General features: G+C 53.1%; 1 protein-coding gene across 6 annotated transcripts in view; it reads left to right on the plus strand.

Moving 5' to 3' along the window:
• TTLL1 (tubulin tyrosine ligase like 1) overlaps positions 1-17,938 on the plus strand; it is a 33,978-nt gene extending 16,040 nt beyond the window's left edge. For 5 of the 6 annotated variants that reach the window (XM_043441118.1, XM_043441119.1, XM_043441117.1 and 2 more), the window contains 8 exons: positions 7-215; positions 1,640-1,820; positions 3,147-3,281; positions 4,537-4,645; positions 8,156-8,299; positions 9,827-9,913; positions 12,352-12,515; positions 17,649-17,938. In XM_043441118.1, the coding sequence (XP_043297053.1) occupies positions 7-215; positions 1,640-1,820; positions 3,147-3,281; positions 4,537-4,645; positions 8,156-8,299; positions 9,827-9,913; positions 12,352-12,515; positions 17,649-17,778 (1,159 nt within the window). In that variant the 3' untranslated portion in view covers positions 17,779-17,938. Of the gene's footprint in view, positions 1-6; positions 216-1,639; positions 1,821-3,146; positions 3,282-4,536; positions 4,646-8,155; positions 8,300-9,826; positions 9,914-11,602; positions 11,814-12,351; positions 12,516-17,648 lie in introns of those variants that run through there. The other variant, XR_006264213.1, reaches the window with a different exon arrangement.
• Positions 17,939-22,710: the final 4,772 nt, after the last annotated feature.

The raw sequence follows: 22,710 nt of genomic DNA on the forward strand, positions 1-22,710 counted from the left end.
TTTCAGGATGAGCGTGCAGACCATCCGCAATGTCTTTAGTGTCGAAACTGGCTACCGGCTCTCAGATGATCAAATAGTCAACCATTTCCCGAACCACTATGAGCTGACGCGGAAGGACCTGATGGTGAAGAACATCAAGAGATACAGGAAGGAGCTGGAGAAGGAAGGGAGCCCACTGGCGGAGAAGGACGAAAGCGGAAAGTACCTCTACCTGGGTTCGTGTCCTTTCCGCTGGCCTCACCTTTTAAATAAATAGCCGTGGTGTTTTTTTCCCCATCGGCACACGGCACGGGGATGGCAGCTGTTGGTTTTGAGGGATGAATGTGTTTGTGCGAGTTGTGGGCACCTCTTTCTTTCCAAGTGTTTACAGGATACAGAGGAGCAGGGCAGGGGGCGAGGAGGGCTTCAGCTTTGGAATCTTGAGTTTGTGTCAGTGCCTTGGAAATGTGCTCAGGAGGGCAGGGGCCACTCCATGGGCTGCAGACTGCTGGGAGGGATAAATCCTGTGTCTGGGAATGCCTGGAGAGAGCAGTGTATCCATGCAGCATCCTGGGAGAAAAGCTGGGCTGTCGGAAAGCTTCAGAATCCCTTTGCACACTTGGGGAAAATGATATGTGACTTCTCTGGGCCTCAGTTTCCTTATCTGATAAGTGGGAATAATAGCAACCTCTGCTGAGCTCAGAGGTTGCTGTAGGGATTAAATGATACAGATTTATAAAGTAACTGGCACACATCTAAAAGAGAACTCATTACAGGCAGGCCTCGGAGAGACGGTGGGTTCAGTTTGAGACCACCACAATAAAGCAAATACCACAGTGGGAATTCCCTGGCAGTCCAGTGGTTAGGACTCCATGCTTCCACTGCCAGGGGCCTGGGTTCAATCCCTGGTCAGGGAACTAAAATCCCACAAGCCATGCAGTGCTACCAAAAATAAATAAAAAGAACAAAGTTATAAGAAGTAAATGAAGCAAACGTTGCTATAAAGCAAGTTACATGAATTTTTTTGGTTTCCCACTGCATGTAAAAGTTATCCATGTAAAAGTTATCATTGTGCTAAACTGTAGTCTTGTCAAGTGTGCAATATCATTATGTCTTAAAAAACAATGCACACACCTTCATTTAAAGATACGTTATTACTTAGAAATGCTAACCATCATCTGAACCTTCAGTGAGTTGTCATTTTTTTTGCAGTAGCATTGACTTGGCCAGAAAGTTCCCTTGGGTTTTTCCATAAGTCTCAGCCCACCCAGTAACATCAAGATTGCTTAGCATAGTTCACCAAACACAATAGCAAACATAATAATGAAAAAGTTGGAAATACTGTGAGAATTACCAGAATGTGACAGAGAAACACAAAGGGAGCCAACGCTGTTGGAAAAAATCGTGCCAGCAGACTTGCTCCATGCCGGGTTGCCACAAACCTTCATTTTGTAAAAAAAAAAACACATTATCTGTGAAGCGCAATAAAACAAGGTGTACCCGTCTCACATGGATTGAACGGCAGAAGCCCTTGCTCCATCAGATGCTGGGCAGGGGGCGCGAGGTAACGACACAGGCTCTGGAAAGGCAGTGGCGGTGTTTTTCTCCCTGTGGCCCCTGTTGGGCTGACTCATCGCTGTCCCCTCTCCCGTATCCTCAGACTTTGTCCCCGTCACCTACATGCTGCCCGCCGACTACAACCTGTTCGTGGAGGAGTTCCGGAAAAGCCCCTCGAGTACCTGGATTATGAAACCCTGTGGCAAAGCCCAGGGAAAGGGCATCTTCCTGATCAACAAGCTCTCACAGATCAAGAAATGGTCCCGGGACAGCAAAACATCTTCGTAAGTAGACAGGCGTCCCGTGCGCTTTGCAGCAGCTGTCTCATGTCGTTAGGCTTTGGCCAGGGGCTGGTGGGCTGGGCGAGGATGGGGGCGGGGGCTTGCTTGCTTTCCCGGGTGTGAAGCCGTTGTGCAGGTGTACACCTGGCGGCAGGGCAAGGCCCTGTGGCCACAGTAGCATCACCAGGCATAGAGTCTCACCTGGAGAGAGGTGTGTGAACCAGGGGAAGGTCGCAGGAGCAGGGAGCCTTGCCAGCTGCTCTTTGTTCTGAAAGCTGGGGGGAGGCCCGTCCAGTCCTGGCACTTCTGAGGTGGCAAAGCATGTCCTTAACCCCTGGGTGCCTGGGCTTGCGCCCCTGTCTGACACTCACCGCCTGAGTCAGTTTTGTTGTATAGACTCTCGGGGTTTTCATCTGGGTAAACTGGGGACACAGTGGCACCAGCCTCCTGGGGGCGAGTTGGAGATGGACCCGAGCACCAGGCAGTGTGTGTGGCCAGGGTAAGAGAAGACCTAGGTGCAGTCAGGTCAGGCCTCCTCCCTGGGCTGGGGGCTCCTTGGAGCAGAGGACCTCCGGAGATTTAGTCTGAGCCTCACTCCTTGCCTTTGTGAGGTTCTTCACTGCTGGGGAGTGCCTGGACCATGGGTGCCACCCTTTAGGGGTGGGCGATGTCAGGATTTCCCAGGAATGGCAGGGACATCGCCTCGTGTCCTGCATTGAAGTCTGACCGCGTGATGCCAGCCCCCAGGGGTTCCTCTATGGATACTGCCCCCACCCCCCCAGCCCCTGTTTCCTCCCCACGAACCAGCCTGTCACCTGATGAATGGCAGCAAGCTTGTCACCAGCCAACTAAAGATCTCTGGTCTTTTATTTTTTTTTTTGAGTTTAGAAAATTTTAGTTTCTTTTTTTTTTTCCATTTATTTTTATTAGTTGGAAGCTAATTACTTTACAGTATTATAGTGGTTTTTGCCATACATTGATATGAATCAGCCATAGATCTCTGGTCTTTTAAAATTTATTTTATTGAGGTAAGGCTGATTTATAATGTTGTGTTAATTTCTGCTGTTCAGCAAAGTGATTCAGTTATATATATATATTTTTCATATTATTTTCCGTGATGGTTTATCACAGGATATTGAATATAGTTCCTGTGCACTACAGTAGGACCTTGTTTATCCATTCTGTATATAATATTAATGCCACTGCTGATGGCCAAACTCCCCAACCATCTCTCCTTGATCCCCTCTCCCCCTTGGCAACCTCAGGTCTGTTCTCTATGAAAGCCCTCTGATGTTTGCATCTAAGCTCAGCCTTCTCTGCCGCACCCAGGTTCATGACTCAGTCCACCAAGGAAGCCTACGTGATCTCTCTGTACATTAACAACCCGTTACTAATCGGCGGCAGGAAGTTCGACCTGCGCCTGTACGTTCTGGTGTCTACGTACCGCCCGCTGCGCTGCTACATGTAAGAGCTGGGGGTTTGCTTCCATCCTTAAAACTGTGCTTTGGGAATTCCCTGGCAGTGCCCTGGTTAGGACTCAGTGCTTCCACTGCAGGGGACCTGGGTTCGATCCCTGGTCAGAGATTAAGATCCTGCAAGCCACGAGGTGTGGCCAAAAAAAAAAGACCAATCTGACATGACACCTCCTACCCCTCAGGACCCTTGCAGGGGTTGGTAGGTTGGTTGTTGGTCAAGCTCCCCGAGCTTGCAGTGCCTGGCACAGGGTCCGTGTTGAGTAAGACGGTGGCTTTGATAGTGATGTGAATCTTGAAAATAAGAAGCAACTCTCTTAACCTTGCAAACATACACAGAGAGAGAAACCAGACCCAGCAGGCCACGTGTTGTACAGTTCCGCTTCCACAACATGCCCAGAATAGGCAGAACCATGGGAACAGAAAGAAGCTTGGTATTTGCCCAGCACTGGGATTGGGAAGTGACTGTAGCTGGTCACAGGGTTTCCTTCTGGAGTGACGCAGATTTGTAATGGTGATCATTGCACAACTCTGAATATACTCAAACCGTTGAGTTGTACACTTAAAGTGGATGAGTTTTATGGCATATAAATTATATCTTAATAAACCCCTTATTTAAAAAGAACCATAAAAATTTTACAAGGCAACTCTTCTAAAAGATCAAAACAAAAAGCAGCTTTTTTTTTTTTTTTGCAATTTTTTGTCTTTATCTATATGTTTGTTTATTTTAAACTTTTTATTTTGTGTTGGGGTATAGCCGATTAATAATGCTGTAAAGTTTTCAGGTGAATAGTGGAGGGACTCAGCCATACATATACATGTATCCATTCTCCCCCAAATGCCCCTCCCATCCAGGCTATCATATAAGCTTTGAGCAGAGTCCCCTGTGCTATATAGGAGGTCCTTATTGGTTATTCACTTTAAATATAGCAACGTGTACATGTCCATCTGAAACCCCCTAACTATCCCTTCCCCATCCTTCCCCCAACCCCTGACAATCATATGTGGGTTCTCTTGAGTCTGTGAGTCTCTTTATATTTTGTACATAAGTTCATTTGTATCGTTTCTTTTCAGATTCCACATGTAAGGGATGTCATATGGTATTTCTCCTTCTCTGTCTGACTCACTTCACTCAGTATGACCATCTCTAGGTACATCCGTGTTGGCAGCTCTTTTAAGACAAAAAAGTGTGCTGTTTTGCTTATGCTTGTCCTCAGAGCATTGAGGTAACCCGCCTTCCCACCTAGGTACAAACTTGGATTTTGCCGCTTCTGCACAGTGAAATACACCCCGAGCACCAGTGAGCTAGACAACATGTTTGTCCACCTCACCAATGTCGCCATTCAGAAACACGGGGTAAGTGTTGCTTCTCAGCTGAGCGTAAGGAAACGGACTGATGTCGTGGGTTTCTTTGTTTTTCTCTTTGCAGGACAGGGTGGGTGGGTAGAAGAGTTGTATTCAAGATGCCCTGGCACTGATGAGGGGGAGCCCCAGGTATCCAGTTTGGTTGCCCAAGCTGAGTGCCAGCCTGTGTCGGGGTGGGGCACTTGGAGAAAGAAGATCCCATGTCCAAGCCCTGTCTTTCTAGTTCTGTGACCTTGGGGACAAGTTAACTGAGTGTCAGAGCCCCAGTCTCTCCAGTTGTGAAAGGAGGTAATATCTTCACCTTATGGCTGTTGGGAGGATTATAGGAGGATTCGTGCATGGCCATTCACTCACTGAGCACCTGCCTGGGTTGGCCCCATACTAAGGGCTACAGTGATGGGCGGTATTCCCAGGTGGCTCGGGGTAAAGAAGCCGCCTGCCAGTGCAGAAGATGCAAGACACACGGGTTTGATCCCTAGGCCCGGAAGATCCCCTGGAGAAGGAAATGGCAACCCACTCCAGCATTCTCACCTGGGAAATCCCATGAACCGAGGAGCCTGGCGGGCTCCAGTCCACGGGGCCGCAGGAGTCAGACACGACATAGTGACTAAACCACAACCACCACCACCACCATCACCTCAACAAAATCCTAAACCTGTAGTTCACACACAGAGCGCCGGGTCTTACACAACCACCAGTTGGCTTTGTCTCTGTACATTTCCCTGATGGCTCAAGCGGCAAAGAATTCGCCCGCAAGGCAGGAGATACAGGAGATGTGGGTTTGATCCTTCGATCGGGAAGATCCCCTGGAGGAGAAAATGGCAACCCACTCCAGTATTCTTTTCTAGAGAATCCCATGGACAGAGGAGCCTGATAGGCTACAGTCCATGGGGTCAGAAAGAGTCGGACGTGACTGAGCGCACACACACACGCACAGTGATGGGAAGAAATTCCCTTGATCTCTGCTCTCATAGAGCCCAGAGCCCACAGGGGAGACGGTTGTCCAGTAATCGTGTGGAGGAACATGTCACAAACAGTTTGCGTACTCTGAAGGTAGAGACCCAGAGCCAGAGGAGCTTGGAATGAAGGCTCCCGGAGGCGAGCTGGCCAGAGGCTGCTGTGCAGAAGCAGGCTTGAGCAGACACCTGAAGTCTGAGCCAAGGGTTCCCCAGGTGGAGGTGCAGATAGAACATTCTAGCAGAGCGCACAGCCCGTGCCCAAGGAGCATTGCAGGAGCTGAAAACGGTCAAGGCCGCTGGAGCCCCGAGTGAGGGTGCTGGCGAGAGAGAGCCCTGGGGAGGCCAGTGAAGGCTGGGACATGGGGCGCTGTGCCCAGGCTCTGACCCAGTCCTGGCGAACAAGTCCCAGAGGTCTCATTTATCTGTGAAAGACCCTCTTCTACTTGCATCTTGCTTGAATGGAAGCCTGAATACCCTGGTCTTTTTCTGTAATTGGAGTAGAAAAAGGGTAAATATTGATCGAAAACAAGCTTTTCTGAGTAACTCTACTGAAGAATTTGGTCAGACCCGCCTGGGCTCGATCCGATGTCCATGACTCACCCGCGGTGTGACCTGGGCAAGTCACCCAGCCGCCCTCGCAGACAGCAGCCCTGGTTTTTACCTTGCTGGTCGTGAAATGATGTGACCACGGCCACCTGTCACTGAGGGTGGCAGGAGGCTTCCATGTGAGGCCGACCCCACGTCACCTGCCCATCAGGTTTTTCTGAGAGCAGCATCATTACAAGGTTCACAGTTAGAGGAGAAGGGGTAATGCGATCAAGATGTCATATTCACAAGAACAGGAAAGAGATCTTTCAGGTGACACAGCACAGAACTTACCAGCCTTTTGGGGACAGCTGAGCAGCGACGCCAGACCCTTCGTAGGCAAGTAGCACGTTCCCAGAAGTCTGGGCGGAGCTGGGAAATGACAGTGACTGACCTCTTGTCCTGAGGACAGTGCAGTGTGTTGGCCTGCAAAGCCGCCTCGGTCTGGGGGTGCCAGACCGAAATTGGGAGGGTGGTCTCATCTGACGAGGCTTCTCAGGACATCAGTCGCTAGGTCACTATTTCCATCAATCATTCTTTTTTTTTTTTTTAATTTTGGCTGCATCACTTGGCATGCGGGATCTTAGTTCCCCAACCAGGGGTCGAACCTGCACCCCCTGCATTGGAAGTGCACAGTCTTAACCACTAGACCACCAGGGAGGTCCCCAGAAACCATTCTTTTAAAACGGCAGAAGAGAGAGCAGAAGCAATACGTCAACCTGACATCTCTCCATGACCCAGATGCAGCAGTACTTGCCACATTGATCCTATTTGTAAATGCTTTGCTTTTTAGCGTAGAAAAGTGCTTACTCTGAGAAACCTCTGTTTCAGCCTTGCATGGCTCTAGTTTAGCATTGCAGAGAGAACCGATGTTATATTGAACACAGAAAGGCTGTGAAGCAGCATGTCTGCCTGTCCACCCGGGGCCCCCTGGGTGCAGAGCACCACCCTGCACTCCGTACCAGGATGGCAAGACAGTCCCTGCCCTCAGGAGATTCAGAATCCACCCAGAGGGGCCGATTGCAAAGGACTGCCTGTAACAGAATGTCAGGAGACCTCAGAGCTGCCCTGGGAGTGCCCGCCAGGAGGCTAAATTCATCCTGACTGCTGGAGGGTTTCCCATGGTGGAGGATGAGCAAGAGAAGGAGATCAGAGACCAGGGCCAGGTCCTGAAATGCAGCTTTGCAAGCTGATAGGAGAACAGTGCTGTGAGATCATTCTGATAAAATAACGATCCTACAGGCCGCAAACAGATATGTAGTCGCGTTTTATATATCTGTGCATGTGGCAGTGTTTTGCATAAAGTGTATACTTCACGCCTCTAGAATTTTTTTTTAAGTAAGCACATTTTTCTCGATGGTAAAAAGAATCTGTGACTGGAAAAGGAAAGGTACTGCTGGACAGTTAGCCTAGTTTTTCCTATGATTTCTCTTAGGGATGTTGTTGTTAGTCAGTCATGTCTGACTCTTTACGACCCCATGGACTGTAGCCCGCCAGGCTCCTCTGTCCATGGGATTTCCCAGGCAAGAATACTGGAGTATATAGCCATTCCCTTCTCCAGGGGATCTTCCCAGGGACCAAATCTGCGTCTCCTGCATTGGCAGGTGGATTCTTTACCCCTGAGCCACCGGGGAAGCCCGATGTGTAATCTAGAGGTGATTTAAAGGACACGGGAGATGGGGAGGATGTGTGTAGGTTACACGCAAACACTGTGCCATTTCCTGTAAGGGATTTTGGCATCCAGGGATTTTGGACTCTGAGGGAGCCCTGGAACCAGTCCCCTGAGGATACCCAGGGATGACTGTATTTTAAGAACACACATCTCAGATCCCCAAGGGGCGCAGCCCACGTGCCTTGCCCCGGGGAGCCTGCCCCCATGGGGGAGGGCCCCAGGAAATGCTCAAGGGTGAGTACAAGCTCTGGGTTATTCCCGCCCCCCCCCCATTTCCGTGGCCAGGAGGACTACAACCACATCCACGGGGGCAAGTGGACCGTGAACAACCTGCGGCTCTACCTGGAGAGCACCCGAGGCAAGGAGGTGACCAGCAAGCTGTTTGACGAGATCCACTGGATCATCGTGCAGTCCCTGAAGGCCGTGGCGGTGAGCCCTGCGGTGGGAATCGGGGGAGCCCCGGGAGCAGAGAGAGCGAGGAGACAGCACAAACCCGGGAAGCGTTTGGGATTGGGGAGCACTCATGGCTCTTTGCTAAAACCACCAGTTTTTATGGCCTTAACCTCCTGCAGCCGCGGCCTCAGAACCTCCACAGACGGGCCGGGTCCCCTGGACATCCGTCACCCCTGGCTCTTCTGTGCCCCCTGAGTGGAGAGTGAGCCTTTGTCACAGGCCGCAGCTTTGGAGATAGGCTTCTCAGCAGCCCCCTTGTCTTTAGGTCTCCTGCTCTGCTGTTTCGTGGACATTTAGGGCGGGAGCGACCCCCTCTTTTTTACTTATGTTCCCTCTCTGTTGGCTGGTTTGTGGTTTTTCTGCTTTATTTTACTGTCCTAAAGCAGGTGCACATCTGTTTTCCAAGGAAAAGAAAAGAATGCACCTTGGAGCACCAGCACGCAGGCTGCTAGTTTTAGTGCAGAAGGCAGACTGGAGGAGGTGGCCACACTCTGGGGGCTGAGGGGCCACAGACAGAGCTTCACTCCCCGACTCGGAAGCGTGGGGAGACGAGCTCTTTTGGAGGAAGGGTGATATGGGCTTGGCAGCGAGGTGGATGTGTGTGAAAATACATAGGTTACACATAACCTTCTCAGTGGAAGACTAAGGTCTTCCCCCACCCCCTGTTCTTTATTTATTTATATTTTTGGCCAGGGCACAGGACCTGTGAGATCTTAGTTCTCCAACCAGGGACTGAACCCAGGCCCACGGCGGTGGTGCTGCCCATGGCAGCCTCATGGGCCCTGTGCGTGTGTGCATGCACGTGTGTGTGTGTGTGCGTGCATGCATGCATGTATGTCTGTGTATGTCTGTGTGTGTGTCCCTGTGTGTGCGTGCATGTGTGTGTGCGCGTGCATGTGTGTATGTCTGTGCGCGTGTGTGTCTCTGTGTGTGCGTGTGAGTATATGTGTGTGTTTGCATGCACGTGTGTGTGCATGTGTGCATGTATGTGTGTCTGTGTGTATGTGTGCGTGTGAATGTGTGTGTATGTGTGTCTCTGTATGTGTGTGTATGTCTCTGTGTGTGCATGTGTGTGTGTCTCTGTATGTGTGTGCATGTGTGTGTGTGTCTCTGTGTGTGCATGTGTGTGTGTCTCTGTGTGTGTGTGTGTGCGTGTGTGTGTGTGAGTGTCGAGGCTGCATAGGCCTGAACTCCGGGTGCCCAGACTTGGAGCTGGACTTCTGTCCACGCCAAGGACAGTCTTGTGCCAGTGGAGACCTTCATTGCTGGTCATTGAGCCTCTGATGAGTGAGACACAGTGGTTGCTTCCCGAATGCCTGTTCTGAGGTTGAGGGGAGCGTCCGCCATGGAGCCCCACGGAGAGGGAGCGGGGCGGGGAAGGGGGAGGCGGAGAGCCACTGGTCTCAGAAGTGAGACCCACGCGTGATGTGTCGCCCGTGCACGACGTCAGGGGTCTCGGCCGGGCCCGCAAGCCTGGCTCTAACCGCCGTCCTCTCCCCGCAGCCCGTGATGAACAACGACAAGCACTGCTTTGAGTGCTACGGCTACGACATCATCATCGACGACAAGCTGAAGCCCTGGCTGATCGAGGTACCCGCGCCCCACGACCTGGCACCTGGCCACCCCACGGCCTCCCCGCGCTCCTGCCCGGCCCGACTCCGAGGCCCCAGGTCGGGGCGGGTGGAGACGGGGGCGGTGGGACCAGGGCAGGTGCTCAAGTCTGAGGGTTTGCTGATGGCTGGGAAATGTGCACACTGCCGTCAATCACCTCCTGCAAGCCCAGCCCAGAGAGCCAGAGCCAGCAGCTCTACTTCCGTTTTTTTGGGTTTTTTTTTTTTTTTTGACCACACTGTGCAGCTTGTGGGGATCTTTGTTCCCTGACCAGGGATCGAACCTCTGGAAGCTTGGAGTCCTAACCACTGGACCACCAGGGAATTCCTCAGAAGTACTTTTATTTATTTTATTTTTCTCCCCCTTCCAGATGGGTCCTTCTGGGTGAGTCCAGCTCCACAGGCCCCCACCCTGTCCTCTTGGGGGACACTGTTCCCATTCAGGAAGGAAGTTCACAGCCCCGAAAGTCCTGGGAGGCAACAGCATTCTATCCAGAGATAAGGAACGCTGTACTCTCGGGACAAAGGCTTAGTTTGGAAGTGGACTTATCTGCCCATCTGAAGGCGCAGACAGGATGTAGTGATGGCTGTTCTAGAAAGCAGGGGGTGCATGTGCTCTTTTCCTGGCTGGCATGTCCATCAAGGACCAGACACAGAGTCCACCTTGCTGGGTGGTCCTGCTTTGCTCTGCTGCCAGGGAGAGGGGCATGGGGCCGCGGGCAGTGACGGCGCAGGCTTCCACTCTGCCTGCTCATCTCCTTGTGTGACCCACGAGGCGGGTGCAGCTCATGCCCTTCAGCTCAGGCTGTTTCCAGCCAAAGCTGAGTCTCCTGAACAAGTCATCATGAGCGGTCTTCGCAGGGAAAGTGGGGACCTCACAAGAAGCTGCTGGGAGAGCCAGGTTACAGGAGAAAGAGGTGTGCGTGCATGTGTGTGTGTGTGTGTGTGTGTAGACATATGTACATGTAGAAAGATAGCCGGGCTAGTGGTAAAGATCTTGCCTTGCCTGTCTCCAGCAGGAGACATAAGAGGGGCGGGTTTGATCCCTGGTTTGGGAAGATCCCCTGGAGGAGGGCATGGCTACCCACTCCAGTATTCTTGCCTGGAGAATCCCATGGACAGGGGAGCCTGGCGGGCTACAATCCATGGGGTCACAAAGAGTCGGACATGACTGAAGTGACTTAGCACACCTGCAGAGAAGTGGCAAAGTCAGTCTTACCTGCAGACATAAAGTAATTTATATTTCCTTTTCCTCCATCTTCAGTTCAGTCGCTCACTTGTGTCTGCCTCTTTGTGATCCCACGGACTGCAGCACTTCAGGCCTCCCTGTCCATCACCAACTCCTGAAGCTTGCTCAAACTCATGTCCATCAACATGAAGTTCCTCTATCTTACATAGCTTCAATGGAAGTCAAGCTTTCCTTGATGAACTAGCATCTTAACTGTGAAGGATTTTTTTAAAAAATGATAGATCTGAACTGTAACATGTCTGTAATGAGAATCACAGGATGGCATGATAAAGCACAGTGGTAATTTCCAGGGCACCCGAGCTCCGCACCGCCCCTGCCACTGTACACATCAGCCGCCTCGCCGGCAGCACAGACACACGGTCTGCCCATTCGGGGGAAGAACCTGAACAACTTTCAGATTTGCTGCCTCTTCCCCCCCAGGCCCGAGAAAGCGGCCGACCAAGGTCGTTACAACTGTGCGCAAAGTGAGAATCGATAGGCGCTGACTGAGGGCCCGCGGGACTCGGCAGAGTGAACGTCTATGCTCGGTGACTTCGCTTGCCTCCCCAGAGGCCGCTGGGACTAACTCTCCACTTTTGGATGGGCTTCTGCTCTGGTCAGAGTGTTGCTTTGCTGGCCAGGCAGCACACAGGTGCACTTCCTTTTACTTCAGCCCACGATGCTGCTCGATCAGGGTCAGGGGGTCACTGATGTCAGCAAAGCTCTGGGCAGCTCTCCATGCTAAGGACGGTGCTCACCACACAGGTAGATGCTGAAGTTATATTTGTGGTGGACGTTGACCCAAGATCTGTATTTGTGTGGTGACTGATTTGTAGCTTCTGTTCCTAATCCTGTCTTTAAATATTATTATGATGACTATTTTCTTTTTCTTGGCCGAGCTGCACAGCTTGTGGGATCTTAGTTCCCTGACCGGGGATCGAACCTGGGACCCCAGCCGTGAAAGTGCCAGGTCCTAACCACTGGACTCCCAAAGAATTCCCCAAGTTATATTTCACCTAAAGAAATAGATCAGGAAGTGCTTCCTGAAGGTGTTAGGTATGACAGTGTAAAGCGACAGCCTTACCTGCGCTGTGGGGTGGCCAGTGTTTGCTTCTGCCCTGCTTACCTGCACCCCAGGGTAGGTAGGTGATCCAGCTGAAGGGCATGGTCTCTCTCCTCTCCTCTCGCAGGTCAACGCGTCCCCATCCCTCACCTCCAGCACTGCCAACGACCGAATCCTTAAGTACAACCTGATCAACGACACCCTCAACATCGCGGTCCCTAATGGTGAAATTCCAGACTGTAAATGGAACAAGTCACCCCCAAAGGAAGTCCTCGGCAATTATGAAATCCTGTGAGTTCATGGGTTTGTGCCATTGGCCGCGTGAGTGTCAGATTGGTGTGGCGGGGGGTGGGGGGCGTGCCAGGGCCCAACTGGGATTTTCTAGGCATATGTGGACTTGCCTTATCAGGTAGAGTATTTTGCCTTTTGATGTTATGGGAAAGATCTTGTTGCTGACAAGTGTTGGGTGCTGAACCAGGCCTTTGTCTAGTCTCATGCATGAGAAATATTAACAAAGCATTGGCCAGGTGAGCTGTCAAGGCGGAGCTAGTCACTCACCATGGAGCAGTGGCCAGCCACGCCTGGTCCACCCCCAAGACCCACGTGACACGAGGAGCTCAGTCTGCACACCTTTGAAAGTATTACTCGCTCAGTCACGTCCACCTTTTTGCCACCCCGCCGACTATAGCCCACCAGGCTCCTCTGTCCAGGGGATTCTCCAGGCAAGAATACTGGAGTGGTTTACCGTTCCCTTCCCCAGGGGATCTTCCCTACCCAGAATTCGAACCTGGATCTCCAGCATCACAGGTGGGTTCTTTACCGCCTGAGCCACAGGGGAACCTGGTGCACACCTTTCAGTGGGGATAATACAGCTGAGAGGAAGGCAGATACATTTAGGGCCTGACACCCGTTGTCACAGCTCGTTTCCCCGGAAGCCTTGTGAGGTGAGGGTTGTTACCGGCTCCCTTTTACACAAAAGGAAACAAAGGCTCGGAGGGATACGTGGCACCCTGGTAGTGACATAAAGTGGGGGGAAGTGAGACCCCATCAGGAGGGCAGTGGCTGAGCGGGGCCGACTTGTTCTTGCGGTGGAGGAGTGAGTGGATATTGGAAGGACTGGGGTGGGGCTGTGCTGGGGGCCGGGAGGCGGGGGGAGGAGCTGCAGGAAGGGTGTGCAGTATGATCTGTGTGACGCGGGCGGTGGTCACCATGCCCCCTCCCCCAGTGTGGCCGGCATTTCTGCATGTGGCGGCTGGTCCGAGAGCAGACGGGGCAGGAAGTGTGGAGGGACACTGCGTAGGGGGTCGTCACGGGCACCTCTGCTGCAGAGGGCGTGGGCCGGGGAAGGAGGGCTAAGAAAAGAGGGAAATAGCACTCAAGCCCAAGGACGGAAGCTGTTAGGATCACATTACCTATTTCTGTAAAGTCAAAACGCACGTTTAAATTTCATTTAATTTTTAAAAATATTTTTATTTATGTATGGCTGTTTCTCTAGTGGCACGTGGGGGCTAGTCTCTCGTTGCAGGGTGCTCGGGCTTCGCATTGTGGTGGCTTCTCTTGTGGAGCACGGGCTCTAGGGTGCTTGGGATTCAGTAGTCGCAGCTCCCGGGCTCTAGAGCTCGGGCTCAGTGGTAGTGGCGAGCGGGCTTAGCTGCTCCGCAGCGTGTGGGATCTTCCCGGAGCAGGGATCGAACCCGCATTCCCGGCATTGGCAAGCGGATTCTCCACCCCTGAGCCACCAGGGAAGCCCGTCACTTAACATTTGAAAGCAATGAAGAAGTTGTGGACTTTACACCCGTGCACCGATCCCAGGCTCCTGGCGGGTAGCGCCGTTGCTGCGTGGGTGTAAGTCTGCGGCCCTGGCAGGGTGGGAGGTGAGTCCACAAGAGCAGCACTTGGGGCCCGGGCAGGGTGGGCACAAGCCTAAAGGGCGACCAGCTGGCTGGTTGGTTGTGTCTTCTACCATGTCTGCTACCCGGATGAGGCCTAGAGTAGGCAGAGCATGGAAGTGCCCAGGGTGGGGTGCTCGCCAGGTGAGGGGGCAGGACAGGAAACAGCAGGTCTGAGCAGCTGAGGACAGGGAGAGGGTGGGCGGGGGGCTGTCAGACACTGAACTGAGAAGAGAAGGGCCAGAGGTCAAGGGGCAGAGGTCAGGGTGAGGCTGGCGGCTGAGGTTTCTCAAGGGGCACGGTCACCGAACGTGATGAGATCGGGTGCCCCAGGGGTGGGACTGAGCTGGGGTGGAGGTCATTGGAGAGAACAGTAGGTCAGGGGACCAGGTTTCACCTGTTTGGTCACTGAGGTCGCCAGCAGCAGTGAGCCGAGAGCCTGAATCTTAAGGAATTAGGGTCAGCGACCTGGAGGATTAGAGGTGACCGACAAGGCGGGGAAGGCTGGTGGACTCTGCTGATCTGGGGAGAAGGTTTTGGAGACAAGTTGTGGGGGGGGGTCCCCTGCAGACCCAGGGGCATGGTCGGTGGGAGAGAAGATAGGCCCACTCGAGGGGCGAGAGGGGAAGCCAGAATCAGAGCAGGAAGGTGACAGGGACCTTCCAGGACGAGGTGAGGATGGGGGAGGCTCTGTCCACTGCTGACGATGGACAGAGAGTCCTTTGTATACAGAGGAAGAGTTTGGGGGTGGGGCCAGGTGGGGGCACGTCCAGAGCCTCCCAGGGTTGGCATTGTGGGCGGTGCATTGTGATAACCGTGATGCAGGGCCTTGTGGGCTCCGTCCTGACAGCCCCGAGACAGGCGAGGGGGCTGTGCGTGTGGAGGGAGACTGGGGGCCAGGAGCTGGGTGAGCCCCCCTCCATCGAGCTGAGGGTGCTGGGGAAGTGGGGAAAGTGGGCTGTCGGGAGCCTGTGGGGCCCTTTGCCCGCCATCAACCCACTGCCCCCTTGAGGGTGTGGGCAGACGCCCCGTTTCCAGTAAGACACATGGTCAGGAGCCTTAGCGCTTTCACTTGGAGAGACAAAAAGGTGACCTTCCCCGCAATGCGTTCGGCCACCCCCTCCCTAGGTGGGGTAATGAGGAAGGTTCCACTGCAGAGCCTATGGTTCTGCATTCTTCCATTCAGGGCCCGCTCCCCAGTGCTTCAGATGACCCGTCAGAGTCTGTGGGCTTGCAGCCGAGGTGCTGGGGGAGCGGGGACGATGGGTCTGGGGGAGGGGGGCGTACGAGCCCCCGACATCACAGGCTCCATCCTGCCCTGCCATGCCGGGCACTCTGCGTTCCATTGGGTGCCCTCAAGAGCCCTTCAGGTGTCCCAGCGGGGGCCGGCTCCCTTGCCCGTGGTCACAAGCCTGGTGTGCCACCTGGACGTAGACACTCTTGCTGCCACTCCGAGGCTCTCCATCCCAGCCTCGGAGCTACAGGGCCTGGCACTTTGCATTTGCTCCGTCCAGAGCCCAGTTCAGAAGATGCCAGGTCTGCTTTTACAGTCTTCTAAGAATGACTGTTCTGACCCCTGTGAGTGGATCCTGCCTGTGAAAAGCCCGAGAGAGTAGCGTGCCAGCCCAGGAGGGGCCTGAGAAGCGCCATCCGGTCTCTGACCCTCCTCCACGCTCGCCCTGTCAGTGGGCACCCCCAGGAGCCACCCGTCCCAGATGGCAGCTGCTCACCAAGTGCTCATTTCTGTTTGTGTTCAAACTGCACTGACCAGTACCAATGCCCAGGGAACCTGGAGCCCACCTATGTGTCTCCCCTCTGCTTATTCAGCAGGTTCTTAACTGCACCCACGCTCCCCACGACTGGGTGCTGGGCATGAGCCAGATAGAGGGGGCGGTCACTCCAGCCCTTTGGTCAGTAATGGTAGACACGACCCAAGCGAATAGAGTGATAACGTATGAACAAGAGTCCCTGGCGGGAAGAGGGGCCAGGACGCCTCCTGGGAGACCCCCCCACACACACACAGGTGGAACCACCACCCTCCTCCCCACCCTCCCCTTTCACCCTCAATGCAGAAAATGCACCCTTCATCCTTAGAAATCTCTAACCCAGCCCACTGTCAACCCATGCATGGTGATTCTGGGAATAAGCTTTAATGGAAACACACCCTCTTCCAGAAGTCAGCAGAACGTAGCTAATGCAACGTCCCTGAGCATCTTAGTACTTTTTGCATTTGATGTGGACATCTTGGTGGGTGCTCAGCCAGGGTGTGGTCAGCAGTGACACCTACGCACACACTTGAACAATAGACAGAAGCTTCACACTCTGAGCTGCAGGGTGATAAGTTCCAAATTAAGAATCCAAAGTGAAGTGAAGTCACTCAGTCTTGTCTGACTCTTTGCGACCCCAGGGACTGTAGCCTGCCAGGCTCCTCCAACCATGGGATTTTCCAGGCAAGAATACTGGAGCCGGTTGCCATTTCCTTCTCCAAGAATCCGAAGTCCTGGGTTTTATTTAACCCTACCTCTGCCACGTACCTGGGCTTCCCTGGTGGCTCAGAGGGTAAAGCATCTGCCTGCTCCTTGGGTCGGGAAGATCCCCTGGAGAAGGAAATGGCAACCCACTCCAGTATTCTTGCCTGGAGAATCCCATGGATGGAGGAGCCTGATAGGCTACAGTCCACGGGGTGGCAAAGAGTTGGAAATGACTGAGTGACTTCACTTTCTTTCTTTCTGGCACATACCAGCTGTGCGACCTTAGTGCACTGATTAAACCTCTCTGAGCCCCAGTTTCCTCCAGCAGGAACTGGGACTCATGATGCCTATAGATCTGAGTCAGGAGGGTGATGGAAGCCCCGGGGGGTAGGAGACGCCGTCCATAGAGCCTGCGCAGTGCCAGGGCCCGAAACACCTGCTGCGGGTTTCACCCTTCTCATGGGGGCCCCACCCCAGCAAGAAAGTGTCACCAGATGCCTTGTGGTCAGGGGCGCTGAGGTGCTTGGTTCTTTCTGGTGTAAAAGCGCCAGCCGTCCGTCCTCCCCCGGCAGCGTGGTAGCACCGCACAAGCCCAATGCAGGAGCATCGGTGGGGAGGGACGGGTAGGTCATGGCTGGTGGAGGTGAAACTGGCCTCTCCCTGTCCTGGCCGCCGCCTCCTGGGCCGGTCACCCATGCCCCACGCCCTGTCTGGCCCGGGGTTAGTCATCCTCACCCCACAGATGCTGAGCGAGGTGCTGAGTGTAACATATTTCCAGACACCGCTTGTCTCCCTGGCTACCCTCGTATGTCATTCCTTTCCTCGAGGTCATTGCCAGACTCAGTCTGGTGGCCCGTATAAAAATGTCAGCTGCAGGGTGTGGGACCCGTCCACAGTGACAGTTTTAACAAGGTTGAGCTCATGTGTTCTGTGGCCTGGGGTGGCCCTTGGTGGGCTGCCAAGGCCACCTGCTGGGCAGGCGGGTTTGGAGGCACGTGGGCTGCTTCTCTGGTTGCCGTGGCGACGCTGCAGCTGAACCCTGGAGACGTTCCATCTGTCTCTAGGTACGACGAGGAGCTGGCGCAGGGCGACGGGGCTGACCGAGAGCTGAGAAGCCGGCCGGGCCAGTCGCTGGGGCCCAAAGGGAGCCGATTGAGAGATGCCGGGAGGACCGTCCTCACCACCTGGAAGTGACCGCCAGTGAGAGCAAGACTTACAGCCCGGACCCAGTCAGAACCTGCCACCGTGCCCGACCCTTGCCGAAGACACCTATTTTGGAATTTCCTTTTTCTAGAGCTTTTTTTTCCTTTCCTAAACCCTGTAAATAAATAAAGGCACTTCTTTGAAAGGTTAAGGAATCTGTTATTGGGGGAACATCCCTGTTTCTCCTTCGCTCCCACCCTCACAGTACTTCTGACTCCAGACGTATCAGGATTTTTCCCACACCAAGCAGTTCTGCTTTGGCCCCAGATGTCCTACAGCAGGGGGATCCCCAACCTCCAGGATCTAATGCCTGATGATCTGAGGTGGATCTGATGTAATAATAGAAATAAAGTGCAGAATAAATGTAATGCACTTGAGTCATCCCGAAACCATCCCTTACCCCCTAGTCCGTGGAAAAACTGTCTTCCATGAAATGGGTCACTGGTGCCAAAAAGGTTGGGTACCACTGTCCTGTGGTTTAACTCTGGACACTGTCTGCCTGGAGATGGAGTCAGATCCCACGGGGCCGGCCTCAGCCCCACAAGGCTGCCCGCCACACTCACAACTTCAGGCGCCAGTCAAGTCCAGTTGTCAACTGCTTCCTACCAGCTGGCTACAAGTCGGAGGTTCCCACAGCCCTATCCTTGGGTTCAATTAATTTGAGAATGGGGCTTGCAAAATTCAGGGAAACAGTTTACTTACTCGATTACCAGTTTACATAAAGGATGCGACTCAGGAAAAGCCAGATGGCAGAGATGCACAGGGCAACGTGTGGATGAAGGGGCACCGAGCTCCCATGCTCGCTCTGGGGGCATCACCCTCCCAACGCCTCTACGTGCTCAGCAGCCTGGAAGCTCTCCCAATTCCGTAGTTTGGGGATATTTATGGAAGCCTCATTACATAGGCGTGCCTGCATGCATGCTAAGTCGTTCCAGTCGTGTCTGACTCTTGCAACCCTGTCAACTGTAGCCCCTCAGGCTCTTCTGTCCGTGAGATTCTCCAGGCAAGAAGACTGCAGTGGGTTGCCATGCCTTCCTCCAGGGGATCTTTCTGAACCAGGGATCAAACCCGCATCTCTTTTGTCTCCAAGGTGAGTTCTTTACCACTAATGCCACCTGGGAAGCCCCAGTACATGGCAATGATTGATTAAATCACTGGCCATTGGCGACTGACTCAACCTCCAGCCCCTGCTCTTCCTCGGAGGTTGAGGGATGCGCCTTGGTTCCCCAGGCAGCCAGTTCACATCCAAGGCCATCCAGGAGCCCCAATCACCAGTCATTAGCACAAACTCTGGTTTGCTTGAAAGGGACTTGTTAGGAATAACAAAAGATATGCATTTCACCTTTCTGTTCTGTAGCAGTTTCAGGAACTGGAAACTAAATATAACAGAAAGATGTCCCTGTAGCTCTTAGAAAGAAAATTACAAGGGCTCTGTATGCTGGGAAAGGGGATGGAGACCAAATACATATTTCCTAAAAATCGCAGTATCACAATCTATTTCATTAGGGCTGAATAACTGATTCACAAATGTATAAGATGAGCCCTTTGGACAGAAAGTAACAGCTTCAGAATGTGATTTAGTTTATTATAAGGTAGGTCACATTTTTAAAATTTGGCACTACGGTAAAACCAAAACACAAACCTATCTTACAGAATCATGCTGCTGTGAGAAAGCAAAATATTTAATCCGACAACTACTTTGGTTTCATTCCTTTCAGCTTGACTGTGCTCTAGAGGAAAACAGGCAACTAGAAATAATAACACCTCAGCATTTATCATTACAAAGGCCCTTGTCTCGGTGCTCTGAGGAGACGCACTGGGTTTTGTAGGTGAGTCTGTCAGTCAGATAAGCCCAGATAATTCCCGCCGTGTGGCTTATATGACATCAGCCTCTGGGCTTGCCGCAGACGCAGAGGTAAGCGCTGTTGGCAAGTCATTGGCGGCAGGATAAGCTCTTGACATGATGTGTTTACAGCAAGCCAGCCTGGACTCCTGTGACCTACAGAAAAATACGGGGAGGCAACCCACGTACCTCTGTAGAGCAATCGATGCATCTGAATCACCCCTGGGGCTGTTCTCTTATAAGAACCTTTTATTGTCACATTTGACGCCTGTTCACTAATGCTTCACTCATTGTCCTGAGTTTCTCTTTCAACTCCCCACCTGTGTTCCATTACAATGTTAGGAATAAGATTTTCTTGTTATGTAATTGTGCCAAGGACATAGAAGATAGAGGTCTTCCTCCCTGGTGGTTGGGTGGACAGGAATCCGCCTGCCAATGCAGGGAACACAGGTTCAATTCCTGGTCCGGGAAGATCCCACGTGCCATGGGGCAACCCCTGAAGCCCGTGTGCCCTAGGGCCCTTGCCCTACAATAAGAGAAGCCACTGCAATGAGAGTCCCAGGCACTGCAACGACGGAGTAGCCCCCTCTCACTGCAACTAGAGAAAGCCCAAGAACACCAATGAAGACCTAGCGCAGCCAAAAATAAAGTGATTTTTAAAAAGAATATAAAACATGGATCTAGTTCAATATGTGTGCTGCGTGCTCACTCGCTCAGTCAGGTCCGACTCTTCACAACCTCATGGATGACTATACCTGGCCCGCCAGGCTCCTCTGTGGGATTTTCCAGGCAAGAATATTGGAGCAGGTTGCCATTTCCTCCTCCAGGGGATCTTCCCGACCTAGGGATCAAACCTGTGTCTCCTGCATCCCCCACATTGCAGGCAGATTCTTCACTACTGAGCCTGCAGGGAAGCCCCTATTTCAATACAAAATTAGTGAAATGTAGTACAAATGGCATATAGCCAGAACTCAGATAAATTGCAATTTGTAGGAATTTGTCTGCTGTGTTCACGTCAAGCCTGAAATGGTCCCAGCTTATTGATCAACGTACTTTGTGTATTCCCTGATATTCAGGCCTGGTGTGGACTGTGGGTGTGGCTTTGAGCCTCTGAGTCAGACCTGGGCTTGAGGCCTGGCTCTGCCATTTATTAGTTTGTTCCTTGGAACAAACTGACAGTGGCTCCTTGGACCTTTGCTTCCTAGTGGATAAAAAGGGGATTGATTTTATTTGCCTCGGAAATAAGAAGTGCTACCGCCCACCCCGACTGGTTCTTGCTCCAGCTCTGACTGTGATTTCTTCCCCAGGAGGGGGTCTAATACTCCACGCAGCTGGTGGCTTCCACCCTCCACTTCTGATCACAGCTCTTCCACCCACCAGTTCTTCCAATCCAAGTTCTCTGTTATGCTGCCCGGTTTGGGGAAGGGTGGAGTCCCTGCCTGGGAATGTGATCGCAGCCTGAATGCGGGGGAAGTTGAATCACGGAGGGGAGAAGTCAGTGAGCCCGTGACCAGGTTGCTAAGCGAGAGCGAATGCCTGTTAAATATATTTATATCAAATATTGACGGTGACATGAGTGATGTCATGTTCTAGAGCAGATGTTTCCTTTGGACACTTCCAGTACCCGCACGGGGAGGAAGTACGTGGTGTCCGAAGCAGGCCTTGGGAAACCGCCGGGCTGTAAACAGACTGTGAGGTCACTGGGCCCAGGCCTCCAGCCGTGGTGTCCCCCTTTGCAATCGTCTGGGTTAACAATTTCTGTTTTCTTATCAGCTCCCATTACTTTTTTCCATTTGTTAAGGCTGAGGGGTGAAGGACAGGTCCTGAAGTCTGAAGGCCGTAGCATCTGATCAATTTCAGGATAATTCTACTTGATTTTTCCCAGAGGAAACTCATCATTTGTCTGCTTCCTACACAGGCTGCTCCCCCAGTATTTTTCAGCAGGTGCTCAAGTCCAGAATGAAGGAGTCCTCCCACTGGTCCCCCCACTCCCTGCCCAGCAGTCCCCAAGCCTGGTGGCAGGCTCCTCAAGGTCCTCCCGCCTCGACCGCTGCTCGAGGATCACCCAACTAGGCCCTCAGCCCCTACCACACCATCGGGCTGCACCCCTGGCCCAAAGGATTTTCCTGACCTGTGACCATCTCCCCCAACACAGGGCGGTTCTTCAGTGTGCCCCACAAAGCCTCCCGTGCTAGGGAAAACATGGAGGCTCTCCACACATGGTGTTCACTGGCCCCAGACTCACCTGCCTTGTCTCTGCCTGGGTCATCCTTCCTCCAGGACACTGGCAGGCTCCGTCCTACATCTAGGCCCATTTTCCAGCTCGGCGGCCTCTCCAGCCAGCCAGGGGAGATGCTTCCCTGGTCTGCCCCGCCTCAGGCCATCAGCCTCCTGTGGTCCAGGGAGGCGGGTGAGCGTCTGCTGCAGGGACCCTGGCCAGCTGGCCTCTGGGCCTGGCACCTGGCACTGCCCAGGGACCAGTGCCCACAGGGTGTCCTTTTGTGTCCCTTACCGGGAGCTGCGTCCAAGCGGAGCGCCCTGGGGCATTTCAGGATCCCTGCGGGGCAACAGGAACACCATCAGATTTTGCTTCCTGTTTCTCATTAGGCAGACAAGGTGTTTCTACGGACACAATCGCTGATGTAGGTTGGGGGTGACTTTCTTGCCTAAAGGACAGTAAAGGCATTGATCAGGCATCTCTGCTGATACAAGCCCATGGGCCCCCGGGGCTGTCCTGGTTCGGGTGTCTGATTCAGGGCCGTTCTCCATGCTCCTCTCCCTCACCTTTCCATTCCTATTGGGAACTGAGTCTTCGGGGGTTCCGCCTCCTGAATTTGGCCCCCTCTGTCACCACTGGTCCCGTTTATTCCACCATGCCTCTTTCCCCCAACTGCGGCCTCCCCGCTCCCTGACCCCGGGAGCTGCATTTCTGATGTTTCAGATGCAGCTGGGGCTCCTCCAGGGGTGAGGATGGGCTGCAGAGAGTGACTCCAAGGGCTCCCTCCCGCCCAAGGTCTCTGTCATGGCCAGGGACACCAGGCAGCTCATGCCTCGGGATCTGATTCCCATTCCGGCTGGAA

Source organism: Cervus canadensis, chromosome 21 (genome assembly GCF_019320065.1).
Source record: "Cervus canadensis isolate Bull #8, Minnesota chromosome 21, ASM1932006v1, whole genome shotgun sequence".
NCBI classification, from domain to species: Eukaryota; Metazoa; Chordata; class Mammalia; order Artiodactyla; family Cervidae; genus Cervus; species Cervus canadensis.